Here is a 19,069-nt window from a genome sequence, read left to right as displayed (position 1 = left end):
AATTTTACAGAATGCAGATGATATGATTGTACGTGTGGCTAAAGAATAAAGCAATTCATGTATTTCACATTGAGGAAAAACTAGTATTTCCTTGACAAAGGAACAGAAGATCCTTTTTTCCTTTCTTCCTGTGTACTTTATAGCCCCATAAAAGTACAAAGTTTTCATTCTTGATTAAGACTGATTTTGACACAATCTATTGTAGATATGTAAGGTACATTGAATTTTGCGAATGCTGTCACAGTTTTTTGATTAAGATGGGCTGATAGGACAGGCCCACAGTTTATTTTTGAAAGTGTTGTCTGGGAGTCATTCTCATAGAAATCTCTTCATTACTACAGCAAAGAAAAACTGGAACTTGTGAGGAGAGTGGTTGGGGATCAGGAAACAAAAGAATGTATTGTCGAAGGCTTTCACGGCCGGAGAACGATGGTTGTTGTGGGTTTTCCGGGCTGTATTGCTGTGGTCTTGGCATTGTAGTTCCTGACGTTTCGCCAGCAGCTGTGGCTGGCATCTTCAGAGGTGTAGCACCAAAAGACAGAGATCTCTCAGTGTCACAGTGTGGAAAAGATGTAGGTCATTTGTATCTCATCTACCTCCTGAGTAGATACAAATGACCTACATCTTTTCCACACTGTGACACTGAGAGATCTCTGTCTTTTGGTGCTACACCTCTGAAGATGCCAGCCACAGCTGCTGGCGAAACGTCAGGAACTACAATGCCAAGACCACGGCAATACAGCCCGGAAAACCCACAACAACCATCAAACAAAAGAATATAGAACATTTTGAAAGTTAAATGTATCTTGTATTTCTGATCTGTTTGGAATAAGGGTTTGTGCCCAGAGGCACAGCCACCTTGGGGTCAGGTAGCAGTTTCCCTCAGGCCAGTTTAGCTAGGGATCCTGATGATGCTTTGCCACCTTCTGGGCATAGAGCAAGGGTCACTGAGTGTGTGTGTGTGTGGGGGGGGAGGGGGAGGTGTGAATTTCCTGCATTGTACAGGGGGTTGGACTAGATGGCCCTAGAGGTCCCTTCCAGCCCTATGATCCTATGATTCTTCTGTGTGACTAATTTAAAATTTCTCTATAGTCAAGACAGGTTTCCCCATAATAAGACATGGTTCAAGAGGACTCAGGAGGAGTATACATTAGTTGAGTCTTGGATTTTAAAAACCCATATCCATAATACTGTAATATCTACCCTGAACTCTTGTTTGCACACGACTCCTCTTTTTTTCAACCATATTACAAGTGCTTAGGCCCGATAACGTTTTCCCGTAATTTCCTTTCTTGTTAGCCCCTCAGTTCCTTTTCTCTTTTACCTTTCCATTCCTCAAACACCGGTCTTCTCTCCTTGCTGTTCCTCTGCAATTAATGTTTTCAGTCAGATGCCTACTCTGCCCCATCCTCTAATCACTATGAATTTTGCCCCTCCCCCTTAGCTTTCTGACTGTCAGGGACCCTTCCTTTTCCCACTCAGATTTTCAGTTTGAAGCTGCCTTCTCAGCTCCTGGTTCTTCAAGGGTAGCATAAACTGAACTGTCAATTACATCATAAAAATCACAAACTACTGTTCTTATTATTTAAATGCCAAGTGTTGCAAGCTTTACTGCCATCATAGCTGTGTGAGTCACTTTCCCTGAGAATCTTTGTATTTCAGTATATTACAGTGGTTTTACTTTCATTGTCCAACATCTTATACTGAAAATGGTAGGAAGTTTTTCTGCTCCTCTAGAAAAAGGTTGATGAATTGGGGCCATATTTTACTTAAGTATAGAATTTCTTCTTAAATATCCTTCTAAATGGTGCTTATTATGATAGTAAGTGGAAAGATTGCTATTTTCATTAGGCCCATGACTGACTGACCAACCAATCAACCATTGATTATGTATTAGTGGGGCAATCTGATACAGCTAGAGAGAATATGGGTATTTGTCCAAAGACCTCTTTTGTCCCTGTAAAGAGGATCAGTCACTGACAATTGAAAGCCTGTAGAGATGACAGGTCTCCTTGAGAGAGCAGCCCTTGTGAACCTTTCCAGAATTCAGTAAGAGCTTTCTTGAATTAGCTTTGCAGAGTAAGACACCTACAGACTAACTGGCAGCTCTGGTAATCTAGAATGGGGGGGGGGGCTGACCATGTCTTTAAAGCATCATATAAATTAATGATGCTCTAGGTGGCCTAGCTTTTTAATATAAAAAAATAACATCATTGGAGGATAAGCTAGGGAATGATTGGTGGGGAGGGGGGAACAGTGAGCTTGTCAAATTCTATAATAGTAATAAGGGTGATTAAAATGTAGATCTTGCATGACATACTGATTGAAGTTTTACATACCCATCATGGCTTATTTTTACCTTCATTAGACTTGTGCTCATGAGTTGAATAATTCAGTTAATGAAGCCAAACAAGAAGCCACCTCTAGCAAATGAATGATACAAAGCAAAATGTAGTCTGAAAGAATATGGCAAATAATTCATTTTCTATACTGATCCTTTCTGTTAGTAGTTTTAATTAAAAAAAACATGGAAATGCTTACTCTCTTGAACCTATAGATGCTTACTGGGTTGTACCCATTATATGTATCATGCTCTGTTGGCATTCTATACTCGCATTTGTACCTGTGCATTTCTAGATATTGGTTGCTTGAGCTATTGCAAGGAAACTTCACAGGAACACTGAGGGAAAATTAGGTAGTTTTTTTACTCCAATTTCTTCCATTGTAGCCTTAAAATACTTGAATGCTGAGATAGACTGCAACTTTTAACGTTTAAAAATGCTGGATATTTTTCCTAGCTGATTGCAATTTATGAACACCTAGGTACGAAGTACCAGGTATTTAATCTGATGAGCCTTTAATCAGCAGTTATTTCTGCAGACACATTTGTACAGAATATACTGATCTAAAGCTAGCATAAATAAGCCAGAATAGTTGATCTGAACATTCACTGTTGACTAAAGGAATTATGTGGATAAGACATTTAAAATTCATTATTTTATTTATTTAGAACATTTTTATGCTGCCTCTCCAGGATCCTGACCAATGTGGCTCACAAAATAAAAATAATAAAAGCAAAACATTAAAATATACTAATTAAAATCCAGCATTAAAAAAGGCCCAACCCAGCATGAAAAGAGAGTGCATAAAAACAAATCACAGACATCTTAAAATAACAGTTTCCTGGCTAAAATAGTGTCAAAAATGAACCTCTTAATTAAAAACGTGGGTCAACAAAAACATTTTGGTGTCGTGACCAAAAGAAAGCAACAAAGGCGCCTCGCAAGGGCATTCTGCAGAAGAGGGGCCACTTGCTGAAAAATCCTTGGCTCTGGTGGCTGCCTGCCTCATCTCGGAAGGCAGGAGCACAGAGAACAGGGCTTGTGAGGCACACTGGACAACATGTAAGGAGGTGGTCCTTCAAGTACTCTTGCCTCAATCCATTGGGGCTTTAAAGGTAAAGACCAGCACTTTAAATTGTGCCCAATATGTAAAGTTGCCAAGCCCAGGTTGGGAAATACTTGCAGGTTTGGGGGATGGAGCCAGGGGAGGGACCTTAGCAGTTCATAATGCCATGCAGTCCACCCTCCAAACCAGCCATTTTCTCCAGGGGAACTGATCTGCCACCTGGAGATCAGTTGTAATACCAGGAGATCTCCAGGTCCCACCTGGAGGCTGGCGACCCTAGCGGAAAGAAATGGTCAGCCAGTGCAGACCTTTCAGCACTGGAATTATACGATCCTTGTATCTCCCACAGACAATATCCTGCCTGCTGCATTTTGGATGAACCAAAGTTACCAGACAGTTCTCAAAGGCAGCCCCATGTAGAGTACATTACAATAATCTAACCTGGATGTAATCAGTTGGATCACTGTGGCCAGATAATGTTTTTTGAGGAACGGCTGTAGCTGGCTTAGCAGACGAAGAGGGTAAAAAGCACTGCATGTCACAGAGGAGATATGGGCTTCCAATGGCAAGTCAGGATCCAGCAGTACCCTCAAGCTTCAAACCTGTTCCGTCAGGGGTTGTGCAGTTCTCTTCAGAATAAGATGAATCCTAAGTTCTTAAGAAGCTTTGTCATTGATCAGCAGTACCTCAGTCTTGTCTGAACTGAGCTTCAGTTTTTTTGGCCCTCATGTATGCCATCACTGTTTCCAAGAACCTGTTCAGGATTTTCACAGACCCAGACTCAGCTGTTAAGGAGAAGTAGATCTGAGTATCATCTGCATATTACTGATACCTTACTCCAAATCCCTTGATGATCTCTATCAATGGTTTCATGTAGCTGTTAAACAGCATGGGGGACAAGATGGGACCTTGTAGGACCCCATAGCATCTTCTGGAATTGGCCAGTTGAGCAAGACCAGAACCATCGAAGCATGGTACTTCCCACTCAGCCAGCCTCTCCAGGATACCATGGTAGATCGTATTGGATGCTACAGAGAGGTCCAGGAGAATCAACAGGGATGTACTCCTCCTCTCCTAGCAAGGCTCATCTATCAGGGTGACCAAGACCATTTCTGGTCCAAACCGAAGTATGAATCCACATTGAAATGGGTCTAGATAATCCATCTTCTCCAAGACCACCTGAAGCTGTGTGGCTACCACTCACTCAAGCATCTTGCCCCAAAGTAGAATGTTAGCTTCCGGGCAATAGTTGTGCTTAGTGGGGTCCAAGGATGCCTTCTTCAGGAGGGCATCGTCTTTCAAGGCAATTTGAACTACACCCTCGTGCAGAGAGGCATTTATTTCTTCCTAGACCCATTCGACCAACCTATCCCAGAAAAATAGCAACAGTCATGAGAGGCGATCAAGTCTAGATGTGATGGACTACACATTTCTGAATGACTTGTTCATTTCATTAAGCTTCACCAACTGAAAGTCATCCATAGCACCACAGTGAGCATGTATGTTTTCCAGACGTATATTTTCAGGAACCTGGAATAAGAACCCCTTCACAATCTAGAAAAGCTCCACTGCACAGATACAGTGGTGGTGATGAAGAGAGCTCCCTTTGCCACTATCACCACCACAGAGTAGGCACAATAATGTGCTCTCACATACACTCACTCACTCCTCCACTTGTGCAACTGTCAGCCTAACCACTTCATTAGTCCAAGTTCCTCCATAAACCAAGAAACATTTTGCGTTCTGCAGGAGGGTAGAGTTCATTCTGGAGTGATCATGTCCACGACACAGGTCATCTCTGTATTCTGCAGACTGATGAGGGCTGCTCATTGGAGGCCAAGAAACTTGCAAATTACAGACTACAACATAGATGATACGTGATGGCTTGATAACCTTGTTCCCTTTAGCCATTGTGAAGGACATACATTGTCAAAAGGGTTAATATGTGAAAATTTAAAATTCAGATGACTCACTTGAACAACCACTGTAAGGACTGAGTATGGTATGATAGAAAAACCCAATTTGAGACTAGAAATCATAATAAGAGTATGTAACAGAAGGCAAGAGAGGAACATAAGACTGTTTGGCTGGTTATATTTACCACATACTCCGATCAGGGGACAAACAGCTGTTGGTGGTCCCTGGCCCCAAGGAAGCTGCCTAGCCTCAACTAGAGCCAGGGCCTTTTCGGTCCTAGCTCCCACCTGGTGGAACGCTCTGTCTGCTGAAATCAGGGCCTGGCAGGACCTACTATCCTTTTGCCAGGTCTGCAAGACAGAGTTGTTCTGCCAGGCATATGGCTGAGGCTGGGCCTCCACCGGCCTGTAAAAGGGGGTGTATAAAATCTCAAACCTCCCTGTGAAGGCTGTCCACCATCCTGTTTTAAATGTGTATTGATACACTGTTGTTTTAATGTTTTAATGTAGATGCATTTTTATATTTTAATATGTTGTTATCTGCCCTGAGCCCACTCACGGGGAGGGTGGAATAGAAATTTGAAATCAAATAAATAAATATGCTCCATTCCTGTGTCAGAAGCCTGTTTCTCTCTTTTGAAGAGGGGTGAGATGGTATTTCAATGTATTTCATGGAACTTTCATTATATTTCATGGTACTTCATTGTATTTGCTTGACTGTGTTCACCTCTGTTTTGTGCTCTACTTTCTGCTCATCTCTGTATCAGCTGCTTTCTATATCATCTGAATATATAACATGTCACTGCTTAGTCACTACCTGCTTCCATACTTTTAAAAAAATCCGAGCCTTTGTCTGTATCCATTCCAAATTTACTTCCTTTTAATACAGTCTTGATTGCGTGCTATACATGGAACCCATACATTTCTAGATGAGTATGGAACCCATTAAGCTGTGAGCATATGATAGGAAGTCTTAGTTACATGGCAGTAAGAGGAGCAGCCTGAGTTGTGATCTCACTGGTGTCAAGGCCAGGAACTTGAGTAGCAAACCAAGAGAGCCAGGGACAGGAGACACAAGTTGAGCACCAGGAAGTGTGCTGTAGTGACAAATAAGCCAATGATAAATATTGTGGAGGAATCCTTTCCACCAAGTGACCTTCGTCTCACTGTCCTGCTCTTCCTCTCAGTGTATCTATGCAAAGTGGCAGGAGGTGTGGTACTCCTGTTCTGCACACCTACAAACAGTGTAGCAAAGAAGGCTGGCTCTAGAGGGGTTCAGTACCCAGCTGAAGGGACTTCATGACCCAGCTGAGGGCCCCCTGACCACCATACTGAAGAACACTGCAGTAGTGGATCTATTCCTTCAGCATAGCCAGGATACTCTAGAAAACTTTGACGATAGACTATAGATTTCATAACTTCCACTGAATTGTTTTGAGAGCACTCTGGGAAGTAGAAGCGTATATGCTTGAATAGATCTGAAGATGATAAATTGTCCAGTGTTGAATAGCTGTCATAAAGTTTCAAAATCTGGTATCTAATATTTCTGAGGATTATTGTTCATAGACACACAAAAGTGATAAAGAGATGTAGTAGGGGGCCAGAGCAAGAAGGTAGCAAATCTTAGGGTCAGGTTAAAATAACTCCCATTCCACTAATAAAATAAACACTTTTTAAAAATCAAGCACTAAAATATGATGCTGAACATGACATTCCAGACTTGTATCAGCCAGTTTTCCAGCAATTAGGGCCCTTATGCAAGGTTGCACAAATGGGTCTTTGAATAACGACCACTCTCTTTTCCAGGCTCTGTCGTCCATGGAACAATTTCGCAACTTGGACCGTGACATTGAGGGTTCTGCCAAACGTTGGAAGAAGTATGTGGAATCTGAATGTCCCGAAAAGGAAAAGTTTCCACAGGAATGGAAGAATAAGTCAGCTTTGCAACAGTTGTGTATGATGAGAGCCATACGACCTGACCGCATGACATATGCTGTACGGTAAGTTTTGTTCACAAGATGGCTTATCTGTGCCTTGTCCAGTAGAGCAAAAAACCAGAGTTTTGGACAGCTTGTCCAAGTAGGCTTGCAATCCCGCAGCCCACTGCTCACCTGGCCAGCAAGGGGAAATTAAAGGGGGAAACAGGGACTCACTGGCAGGTTCACCTGCTTGCTGGCAATGTAATGACATCACTGGCAGTCAACTGACATCACCTCTTGTGAACCAGGCAGTGATGTCATCTGTTGCTGCTGTAGCCTTGATTTTGGGGGAAGAAACCATAGAGGCTTTGCCCCCAAACCAGAGTGGTTCTGCTGTGGTGGCAATGTGATGATGTCACTTTCAGAAGTGATGTCATTATGTTGCTGACAAGCACACAAACAGGCCAGTAAGTCTTTCCCCTGCCAGTTGATAAGGGTACCTGGCAACCCTGTATTCATGAAATACAAAATAACTAGTTGAACAAATGCTTAAATGTCTTGTTCTTACACAGTCATATTGTTGGCTTTGAATGAATCATTTGCAATTCTGCAATGCAATCCCCACTCCGACTCTCCACTTAATCAGAATAGATTAGATCACTGATGTCCATTTAACCTCAGCTACTTTCAGCATTGATTGCTATTTACAGGATGCTGATGATGCATTCATGGTGTTCCATTTTGTCTCTCTTCCTCCACCATAAATAACATCTCTACCTGTCTTTCAGGTATCAACCACCCATACATCCCCAAGAGATACCTATATTCATCTGGTGCAGCCAAAACAATAGCTTATGCCACAATACATTTGTTGGACTTTAAAGTGCTGCCAGACTCATCCATAAATTGCATCAAATGGAAAGATCACCCATAGCTATTCATCATAACTCTGTGATTGGCATGCATTTTGTCAGTTGTTGAAACTACACTCAGGGAAAGAAAGTTTGCTGAAGGAAAGATATGTGTTAGCCATTTTCATTGCTTGGCATAATAAAAAAAACTGATTTGCTGTCATCAGGAGGTTTTCATTCACCAGTTCTATCCTGATAATATTAGGTGAAAGTGACTGCATTAACTTTGCCTTGTTCTCTTTGAAAAAGAACTTTGTACCACCTGAAAGCCTGCTCTTCTGCTCTGCCACCATCACTGCTCCATTTGCAACATATCTGTCTACTACATAAAGGATAGGTATGCAGAGTGGGAAGTGGAACAAATTTATACAGGAACCAAAAGAGGATAGGTCATGATGACTGCAAAATCCTCAAATCTATTGGAGATTCCTTAGTACCTTAACACAAACTCTAAAAAAAAAATGCCTGCCTTCCCACCTATCAAAAGCCATGTAAGTAAGGCCTAAGCTTTTGTGATGTGGAACCCTCATCAATTATTTCATTAAACTACTGCATAGATGGTAGTTTATGGGTTGATATTTGGACTGTTGTTTTAAATCATACATACTTTGTAAAGTTTTAAAATGTTGTGTGGGGCATTTTACACAAGCCACCTTTGAGAACCCTTTCAGACAGACCAAGTGGCTTATACACACACTGAAAATTATTTTTTAAAAAATTTGGTTGTTACCTTTATGTCTACTTGCTTATCGTGTCTCTACTTGCTCATTACAAAAAAGTCATTTTAGCTGTTCTGTAAGGGACTTGTATATCTTATCATTAGAAGTTATTGTTTAAAACTCTCTATATCTAAAAAAAGGAAAAAATAGGCTTCTTCTCCAAGGAGAAAAAGAGCTGTTGGTGATTTCATCAGTAGCATCCTTATATATTCTAGTACATCCTAGTGTAAGTCACCTCCCCCTCTCTCTAAAGTTTTAAGAATAAACCATTCTAGCAGAAAGTAGATCCTGCATTTCAATTAATAGTTTGTCTGTTATTTGTCAAACACTATATTAAATGCCTTGTAGCATCACTTCTTGCAAAAAATAAATAATATTTAGCTGACGAGGGTTGTTAAGGTAATTATAATTTATTTACAGTACAATTCTAAGCAGTCACGTGACGTCCTTCTAAGGATGTGGCTACAGTAGACTTAGAAGGGTGTAACTCTGCTTTGGGTTTTACTGCCAGTGAAGCAGACTGAGAAAATGTAAACTTCAGGCAAGCTTATAAGAATAGCACTGGTATTTCAAGGAAAGCAAAAGGTCTTTTGCGCTACCAGGACTTGTTTGTTGTTCATCATCTTACAGTAGAATTCTATACAAAGTTCCTCCTGTCGAAACCCATTGATTTCAAAGAGCTTAGACTGGAGCAATTCTGCACAGGATTGCCCTGTTAGTTGTCTAGTGGCTGACATTTGATAATGTCCTGGGGCCTGAAAGTTCTAATTTGGCTTTTAACAGCTAGATGATTCCTTCAGAAAAATAACTGCAGTCATGCATTATACAATCACAGCATTAGGAATCATTGGATCATTCTAATCCAACCCCGAGAAAGAGTATCTGATATTTAAAGCATCTTTTATGGATGGTTTGTCCAGCTTTTCCTGAAAGTCTCGAGTGGAGGAGATTTTATATTGGCTTTCCAGCCTTTGCATGTGTAGCAAAATAAATACCTTCATAAGGGATGGTAGATGTAGTTTTGGTAATGAATTCTCTATAAGGCAAAATTCCAGCAATGTATTGTGAATTTGTCTGAATCCACCACAAATTAGGGCGGGGGGGGGGGGGGCTCCAAGACTCTGCAGTCTTTCATTTGGTTCCAGAAGGTCCAGATACCTAGAGGCTTTACTAGGCTTGGACAGAGCCTCTAGGCTACAAGTGTATGTCGATAACATTATTGAAAATGCCAATACTTAGAGGCATCTGTGACTGTGTGGTACAAATTGACCATCATTGCTGCCTTCCCAAACGACTTTGACTGGGAGCCTAAGCCATTTCCACCCACCCTTAAATTGACGGTCCACTCACAAAATGCTGGCTCCATCACAGTTTGCAAAACGTCTGTGGGTGGTTTGGCTTCTGTTTTTTCTGTGCCTTTTTTGTGACCGTGGAAAGTGCGTTCCCAGAAAAGGTGCCAAAAAATGGAAGCTGAATGGCCCACAACCATTTTGCAAGCAAAGATGTCTGGATTCCTGGGGAAAAGCTGCCAGCGTTCAGTGAGTGGGCAGTCCCTCTAAGGACATGTGGAAACGGCCCGAGACTCCCAATGCACCATCTGTGTAGACACCCTAAATGGCTTTACTCAGGCATGGTCTAGTGAGAGTTGTTTTGCATCATAGAAATGTAGGGAAAATCTAAAAAAAAAAGTTCATTGATTTGGCATAAAAACGTTTTATAGGGGAAATCAAGCATCAGCTACATTTTACCTTTAAAGAGCTCTTGATCAAAATTCTTAAGCTTTTTTTAAAAAAACCTTGGAGGCATTTATAAGAGATCAGTTGTGGGTTTTGTGATAGCAATATCTGAACAAATATTAAAGGGCATTTGCTTCCATGATGTTTTTTTCCTGCTACTGACCAACACGTCAAAACTTTATAATTTACCCCTCTAAAGTTAAGCAGCATTATTGCATCTTAGGTGCTAGCTTGTTTATTGCAGCATAAACATTTTTCCGACAATGTCTAGTGTTCCTTGATACTTTTATTTTTGTGAAGATTCTCTTATTCCCAATTAATCTAAAGATTTAATGTTTAAGAATGATTTTGGTCAGTAGTATTAGTAAATGATAGCAATATTAGTGCATTAGTAGTATTAAGGCTCTGGTTAAAACCATAAATATTAAATCCACAGGAGATTCAACCCTTACTCTAGTCTAAAATATAGATTTTTCAGTAAATCAGTAAATTGGGCATTATTGCAATACTGAGTAGGGGCTTGGAGGACTGAATTATATACCTCTCATGTAGAAACAGCTGCCATTGTGACCCTGCTCACATATTACAGTGAATGCGTGTGCATCCTGCATGTACATGCATACATCTGTTTGCAAGAAAGAGCCAGCATGTGTTCGAGGCTGGGACCAGTACCTGGATAAATCACACAGATGATGCCTGAGGTTTGGCCTACATTTGCAGCAGCAGAAATAGATGGTAAATCCTGAAATGATAGAACAGACTGAACCACTTTAGTCAAATGGAGGATTACATTTGTCAATATAACTATATTAATAACTCCCTGCAAATAGAAAACCACAGCAGCCACCAGAGGCTTTCTTTCTATTTTTCCGAGGGGTAAAACAGTCAAAAGTGGTATGTCCTACCTGTAATCTGAAGTGGTATTGCCCATTCTACCACCACATATTTGATCGCTTTCTTCCCATGGCCATAAACATGTTTTCCTGGAAGATTACTTGAAAGAGTGAGAGTTGGTATGCCAATGTCTCCAACCCTAATCCTCTGTTGAGGTCCTCGGGCAAGTTCTGTGGATACAGATGTGACTTTATCTCCTTTGTCTCCAGGTTCAGAAATCAGTCAGACCTTAGGATCTCCAGTTCCTCTCTTCTAGTCTAAGATAACTCACCATCAGTCAATATAAAGAACTTTAGATTGATTTAAATGAAATTATCTGAACTGTCTGATTTTATAAATACGTTTCCTGGAGTTGATCTGATTGTTTTTCTGAACATTAATGCCTTCAACAATCTTTCCTAACAGAGATTTTGTAGAAGAGAAGCTGGGGAGTAAATATGTAGTAGGAAGATCTCTGGATTTTGCAACATCATTTGAGGAGTCGGGACCTGCAACCCCAATGTTTTTTATCCTCTCACCTGGAGTTGATCCCCTGAAGGATGTAGAAAAGCATGGTAAATAAATCACTTCAACTAAAAAAAAGACAGTGCAGTGTGCTATGGCATTACCTCAAAAGAAGCTTTCGTGTGCTTTAGCCTTCACACAGATTATAAAGTGCCATCAGCAAGGACTTTCCCATGTAGCTGCTTGGATTTTCTTTCCAACATAGATTTTTTGATAGTGCCCCACATGCAGGACTCTGTTCAGAGGGGTGCAATTTCCTTCTAGATTTATTCCTCATAAAACTTGTAAATAACAAGAATGAACTTGCATTCTTCTTGTTATGATGATATTTCTCTAACCTCTTCTATCGGAACATCTTTCAGCCTGCATCTCAGTGCTTCAGTAACTGATTGAGGGCCAAACTCCATGTGATGCTCAGTTACATTATGTTTTCCTGCAGGTTTTTATTTTATCCAAACTAGATGCAGAAAGCTGATGTCTGGGTTAGAAGTTACAGGGGGCACATTTCTTTTCCTGTGAAATGGTTTTCATATCAGAATCTTCTGACCTGCTTTTTGTTCCACAAGGGAAAATAGGCTGATACCTGTATGTTTTCTTCTGCAGGGTGAAAAGCAGATTGGAGAAGGTGATAATATTTTTTTAAAGAAAAATATTGTATTTATTTCTATTTCTGCATTCACAAGGGCCACCAAGACAACTAACAAATTAAAATATGCACAATAAAATCACATTTTAAAACCAATAAATCCAACCACCACCACCACAAACTACACATCATTAAAACCAGAACTAAAAACATACAGACATAAAAACAACAATTAAAACAAACCATTGGATAGGAGGAAGGGATCACTGAGGGAACGCCAAATGAAACGAAAAAGTCATCACCCACTGGCAGAAAATGACAAAAGAAGGGAGGACAGGCAAATCTTCCTGGGTAGAGAATTCCAGAGAATTCTCTGGAAGAGAAGGCCCTCTCCCAGGTTGCCACCTGCTTCATCTCAGAAAGCAAGGGCATCTGAAGCACAGCCTCTGAAGGTGACTGCAATGGTTGAGTATGTTTGTAAGGGAATAAGTATGTTGGTTCTAAACCATATAGGGCTTTAAAGCTCAACCTCAGCATTTTGAATGGTGCCCAGAAACAAACTGGAAACCAGTGTAGATGGGCCAAGGATAGAGTGATATGGTCCGTAGAACACACCAGTGAACGCCCTGGTTGCAGCTTTCTGTTCCAATTGAAGTTTCCAAATATTTCTCAAGGACATACCCACGTAGATCACTTTGCAGTAACCTAATCTAGATGTCACCAGGGCATGCACCACAGTGACCAGATTTTTTCTGCCCAAGCAGAAAATGGCAGGCAGAGAATGAGATAGGAGCCCTGTTTCCTCTCTCCTTCACAAATGTGATCCCAATTGCAGTTTTATGCAACTACTTTAAAAAAAATAGTGGGAAACAATTCAGACAACTGAGCACAACCTGTGGTTTGGTCTTGGTTCAGACTTCATAGAAATGGGGGTGGTGGTGATATGATGGAATACCAGTTTTTACATGGGGTATGTCAAATTCTAGAATGCCCCCATGTGAAAATTGCACAACACACACACACACACGAACTTGCCACATCAGAAAGTTTCCAAACTTTTTAAAAATCAAATGTTTTTGCTTTACAACAACCAATTATTCCTTCCTCCAGGGAAAATGAGACGATACACTCCCCAAATGAGTACAGTGCCACCTTAGAGTTAAGTGCTGGCATTACTTGGTCCACACTTGTGCTTGTTGCACAGTACTGTGACTATGGTTGGTTTAGAAGGAGTTGCTGGTAGCACCAAGCTGTAGTACAAATGTCTTTATGTGAGCTGAAAAATATTTGCACGAGACACCTATCAGTAAGGAACTGTCTTTAATCCACGAGAAAGAGAGTGTGCCTTGACAGATTTATAAAAGCATTAATTTAATGGATCAGACCCCAATTTAACCTAGTCTAGCAATCTATTTCAAATAGTTGCCAGCCAGAGGCCTTTAGGAAGCAAACAAATGCAACATCATGTGAATGACTGTCCTTGTTTTCCCACCAGGGCCGATTCCAGACGGCCCTCCCCATCCCGAAACGTCGCACGTCGTCGTGCGGAAAACGCGAAATCTCGCGTTTTCTCGCGCGAGTTTTGCGCGACGTCGTGCAACGTTTTGCGCAATGTTTTGGGATGGGGAGGGCCGTCTGGAATCGGCCCAGCTTCTGGTATTCCACAATATACTGCTGCTGAGCAGTATTCTTTTAATTGTTCAGAGAAGGGCCTGGGAAAACCCAGCGCAGTCCTGGATTCACAGTATGTACAGCATTCCCTCTGTAGGTTTTTTAGGCAGTGTAACTGGGCTTCACATTATCCTTGTAGTTAGGATTAGGTGCTAAGCCATCTGTCATCAGTTAATGAGTTGATTTAATTGGGATTGAAAAAATTCTCCTGTAACTGAGCCATCTCCCTTCAAGCATTTACAGAGTTTATGCAGATATAAAAAGACAACTGATATCAAAGCAAAGCCATTATGTCTGTAGTATTCTGCCAGTACTGAATCTTTGTTTCTCTTCAGTACTTTGTTTGCCATTCAAAAGCTGCATTTGCATGACATTGTTTCCGAAAGTACTCAACAGACATCTTGGGTAGAAGTTATATCTGCTCCTGAGTTCTCTGTATATCATGGTCCAGCAACATTTTTAGCTATACCAAAAATGAAGGATATGCACAGGAATCTTTTTAGACCCTGATGTCAGGAGGCTCTTAAGCTGACTTGCCTACCAAAAGAGTGAACTACTTATTGAAATTAAATCATTAGGATGGCGATTTAGGGGAAGTGGTTATGCTACAGACTCTGTTTAACTTCCCAGGAATATAGAGAGAGAGATGGGTTTTTTTTTTCTTTATCTGAAACATTTCTGCATCCATCTTTCTCCAGACCAAATCAGGACTAGAGATGGGCACAAACAGCAATATTAACAAAAAAAAGCCATGAACAGCTCCATCTGCTGTTCGCGAACAAGTTGTTCATGAGGCCCCATTCTAAATGAACAGGTGATTGTTGCAAGCCTTGTTCGTTGCTGTTCGTTGCTGTTTATCAAGCCAGACAGTCTGGCACCTGCAATCAATTCCCTTGGCAACTTAGGCAGGGATTGTCTGAACTCTATCTGAACTCCTGCTGTTGTCCTGGAAACCCCAATCTAAGCCCAATTTAGCTTGATAGGCAGGTCTTCCTTTCAAGTGTGGAGCTCCAAATTTGTTACAAGGGAGCAAAGAGCAGGGGAGTGTCTCTCCGCTTTGCAGACAGTGGAGAGACCATTGCTGTTGGCATTTTGACAGAGAGAGTGCATTGGAGCTTGAATTTTCTTTGTGTGTGATGGGATAGGGATCTACCCCTTCAAGTTCCAGAGCTGCAGCTAGGCTCTGGGCCAAGCTATTATTTATTATTGGTACCTTTCCTGCTGCCTGCTCAGGTAAGGTTTCTAGGACTGGTGCGGTAGGGATCTACCCCTTCAAGTTCCAGGACTGCTGCTAGGCTCTGGGGCCAAGCTATTATTTATTATTGGTACCTTTCCTGGTGCCTACTCAGGTCAGGTTTCTGGGAGTGGTGCAGTAGGGATCTTGACTTGGATGATGGCTGGAGGAGAGCCTGCTGGCCCCCACGAACAGCCAACCACGAACATGTTCATGAACAGGGCCATGTTCGTTGATGGCAATGAACAACGAACATCATGTTTGATTTTTTTCTGTTCGTGCCCATCTCTGTTCAGGACCCAGGGCAGGCAACAGTAAGATAAACTACAGTAACACCATATAAAACCATTTAGTTAAACATTAAAACAATTGTTAAAATACATTAAAACAACATTTTAAAACACCGCTTTACAAACATCCTGTTTACATACTTCCTTTGGCCTCGACTCAGACTCCACTAGAAGCTCTGGTGAATAATTCTGTTTTACAGCCTTACTGGAGAGCTAGAAAGGCAGAAACCTGCCTTACCTCTCCTGGGAGGTTGTTCTACAGGCATGAGGCAGCCACCGAAAAGCCCAAGCCTCAGCTATTACAGAGCATGCCCTAGACAGAGAGGATGCAGCCAGCAAAGCCTGCTGGGAAGATTGAAGCTGCTGCATGGGAACATGCAAGGAAAGGTGGTCCTTCAGTTTCAGCGCCATGTTGATAACAAGAGTATTATAATCCTTGCAATATCCCTTCTGTTATCTCTCTTGTTTATTCAACTTGCAAATTGAGTGCCTTTGGAAAAATCACAGTTTCTGAGTGAAGTAGTGATGCCAGAATTATGCCCCGGGTGTTTGCATATGCAGATGAGAACAGCAAGAATACAAATAGGTTTGCATCACAAATCCTTGCTTTATGCTGGAGAATGCCTTGTGGCTCATACCCATTTCTTGCAGGTACAGTGTAGGATCCATATTTCAAAGTTTAATTTTGACAGAAGGGTTCATTATTCATCTACAAAAGTCATTTCATTTTCAAGGTGCTAATGCATACCTGATGCATGTATGCATCAGTGGTATGTGTGCGCACTGTTCTTTCTGCCCTGCACATCTTGATAGGCTGTGGAGATAGGGAATAGGGAAAGCCTCATCACTGCAGAATGTTCTTACAGTCTATGTAAAATACTACCTTGCCTGCCTTTATAGTTTAGCTACAATTTACGAGTCCTCCTAGATTTTCCATAGGATTATGCTCCCTCTGCACAGAGACTGAAATCCCCTGCTTTACATGCACCAGTTGAATCACATGCCAATCCAGACTTTGAAGATCTGATAGAAACAGCATCGCACCTTAATTTCTGCACATTAACACACCTGGGTACCATAAAAGAGATCACAGCAATATCTGTGCTCCCATTGCTGCATGAGATGTTCTAACATCTGAAAATGTTTGTTTTGCATTTCAGGGAAGAAACTTGGCTACACATTTAATAACAGGAATTTCCATAATGTCTCACTTGGGCAAGGCCAGGAAGTAGTAGCAGAGCAAGCTTTAGACTTGGCTGCAGCAGAGGGACATTGGGTTATCCTGCAGGTAATGTTTGTTTTGAAAAAAGTTGCTAGTGATCTCTGAATCTCCTATTGCAGAAAGTGGTTAAACCAGCTGATTGTGCAAGGGGTCAGGATGGTAAGTCCAAATGCCTGCATATTATCAGTCGACAGTTTGGAAGCTGGATGGTAGTTTCCACAGAAATGGCAAAAAAACTTTGGCCACCAGGCTTCTGATGGCATCTCCCTTTGTAGCACAGCCAGTCCTGTGAGCAGAATACTGAGATTTTAGTGTTTGCACCCCCTGCTCTGGTAGCTAATAAAAAGATTCATTTTCTGAGGCCATCCCCAAGTGCCTGGCAAAAAATTCCTTTCCGTGTTGAGAGGTGCCTGCTGCCAGGCTAGACCCTCTAATTTTTTTTTACTTTATAAAAAAAAATAAAAGAAATCAAAGTCTGTATCAACATAACATAAATTCTGCACCAGAAAAAGCTGAATTCTGTAGTAAGTGAATACTTGTGAGTAGAGGTGGGTACGAACAGCAGTATGAAAAGAAAAGCCATGAACAGCCCAATCAGCTGTTCACAAGCAAGCTGTTCATGAGGCCCTGTTCTCGAAGAACATGTGTTCAATATATTGTCAAAGGCTTTCACGGCCGGAGAACGATGGTTGTTGTGGATTTTCCGGGCAGTATCGCCGTGATCTTGGCATTGTAGTTCCTGATGTTTCACCAGCAGCTGTGACTGGCATCTTCAGAGGTGTAGCACCAAAAGACAGAGATCTCTCAGTGTCAAACATGTGTTCGTTCCAAGCCCTGTTCGTGGTGTTCATCAGCTGTTCGTCGAGCCAGTCTGGCGCCTTTCAATCAATTCTCTTGGCAACAGTAGGGATGGACTTTCTGAACTCTGTCTGAACTCCTGTTGCCCTGGAAACCCCAATCTAAGCCCAGGGGCACTTCACCCCCGACTCAGCCACTTGTCAGGGAAACCTCTGACAAGCGGCAGAGTGCAGCCTGACGGGGTGAAATGCCCTGCAGCAGCAGGGAGAGTGGCACTTCACCCCCAACTCAGCTGCTTGCCAGGGGTTTCCCTGACAAGCAGCCGAGTGCAGTCTGCTGTGGTCTAAATTTCCCTCTCCCTGCTGCTGCACAGGGCAGGAAGAGTAGTGGTCTTCACAGATGCTAGAATTCTAAACGAGTATTTACATTCTTGAATTATTTGGATATATTCAGGAATATCTGGGAATTGCCTTTTAAGGGATGCAGCACCTTGGTTTTTTCTCACTCTACAGGTTTCCCAGGCTACAGGAAGAGGGGAAAGGGAGTTATTGTGTCTGTGTCAGTGTTGCTTGCTTGTCATATGCCATTGCTAGATCTGGCTAGCTATCTTGGTGCTACTGGCTTGCTAGCTGGGGTTCCAGGATTCTTTGTTTTAATGTTGGTTCTTTTGGCCCTGTATTGCATTGCATTGGCCCTGGGTTCTGACTGGCATCTTTGAGTGACAGTGGTTGCCTTGCAACCGTGTCCCTTGCTTCATTCTGGTTCTATTGGGATTCTCTGCTTTGATGTTGGTATTGTTGGGCTTTGTTGGTTTTGTTTGCATTGGGAAGCTTGTCCAGCATGGTTGCGCTTGTGTGTTTGGCTGAGAGCCTCGCTACAAGTGACATCTTCCACGCGAACAGCACTTGATCATTTTCGCAAGTCTTTCTGGGTACTGAAGTCCCTCTCCCACACCCCTTTTCCTTCTGTTCCTTCCCCTCTCCGTTAGCACGGCTGCCTGAAGAGACGGAGAAAGCTTACGACAGCAGCTTTTGCAAATCGTCTTGCTGGGGGGTGGGGGATGCTCTGGAGAAAGCTGACATGTCGGTGAAGTCCTCCCCTCTCTGTTAGAACTGTTAGGATCGCTGCCTTAAAAGTCAGAGAAAGCCTGCGTTTGCAAATCATTTCTCCAGTCGCAAGCCTGCTCTCAATGATCTTTGGGGGTGGGCAGCTGCAACTTTCTTAGCTTTCTCTAGAGCATTTTCCCCCCTCCCCGAGCAAG

At 42.0% G+C, this 19,069-nt stretch overlaps 1 protein-coding gene across 1 annotated transcript in view; it reads left to right on the top strand.

Moving 5' to 3' along the window:
* Positions 1-19,069, top strand: part of LOC129327573 (dynein axonemal heavy chain 9-like) — a 262,554-nt gene that overhangs the window by 207,483 nt on the left and 36,002 nt on the right. Inside the window, exons 60-62 of the mRNA XM_054976327.1 lie at positions 7,131-7,324; positions 11,909-12,057; positions 16,949-17,076. Of these exons, the coding sequence (XP_054832302.1) occupies positions 7,131-7,324; positions 11,909-12,057; positions 16,949-17,076 (471 nt within the window). The remainder of the gene's footprint in view (positions 1-7,130; positions 7,325-11,908; positions 12,058-16,948; positions 17,077-19,069) is intronic.

Source organism: Eublepharis macularius, chromosome 4 (genome assembly GCF_028583425.1).
Source record: "Eublepharis macularius isolate TG4126 chromosome 4, MPM_Emac_v1.0, whole genome shotgun sequence".
Taxonomy (NCBI): Eukaryota; Metazoa; Chordata; class Lepidosauria; order Squamata; family Eublepharidae; genus Eublepharis; species Eublepharis macularius.
This window is presented reverse-complemented; position numbering and strand designations above follow the sequence as displayed.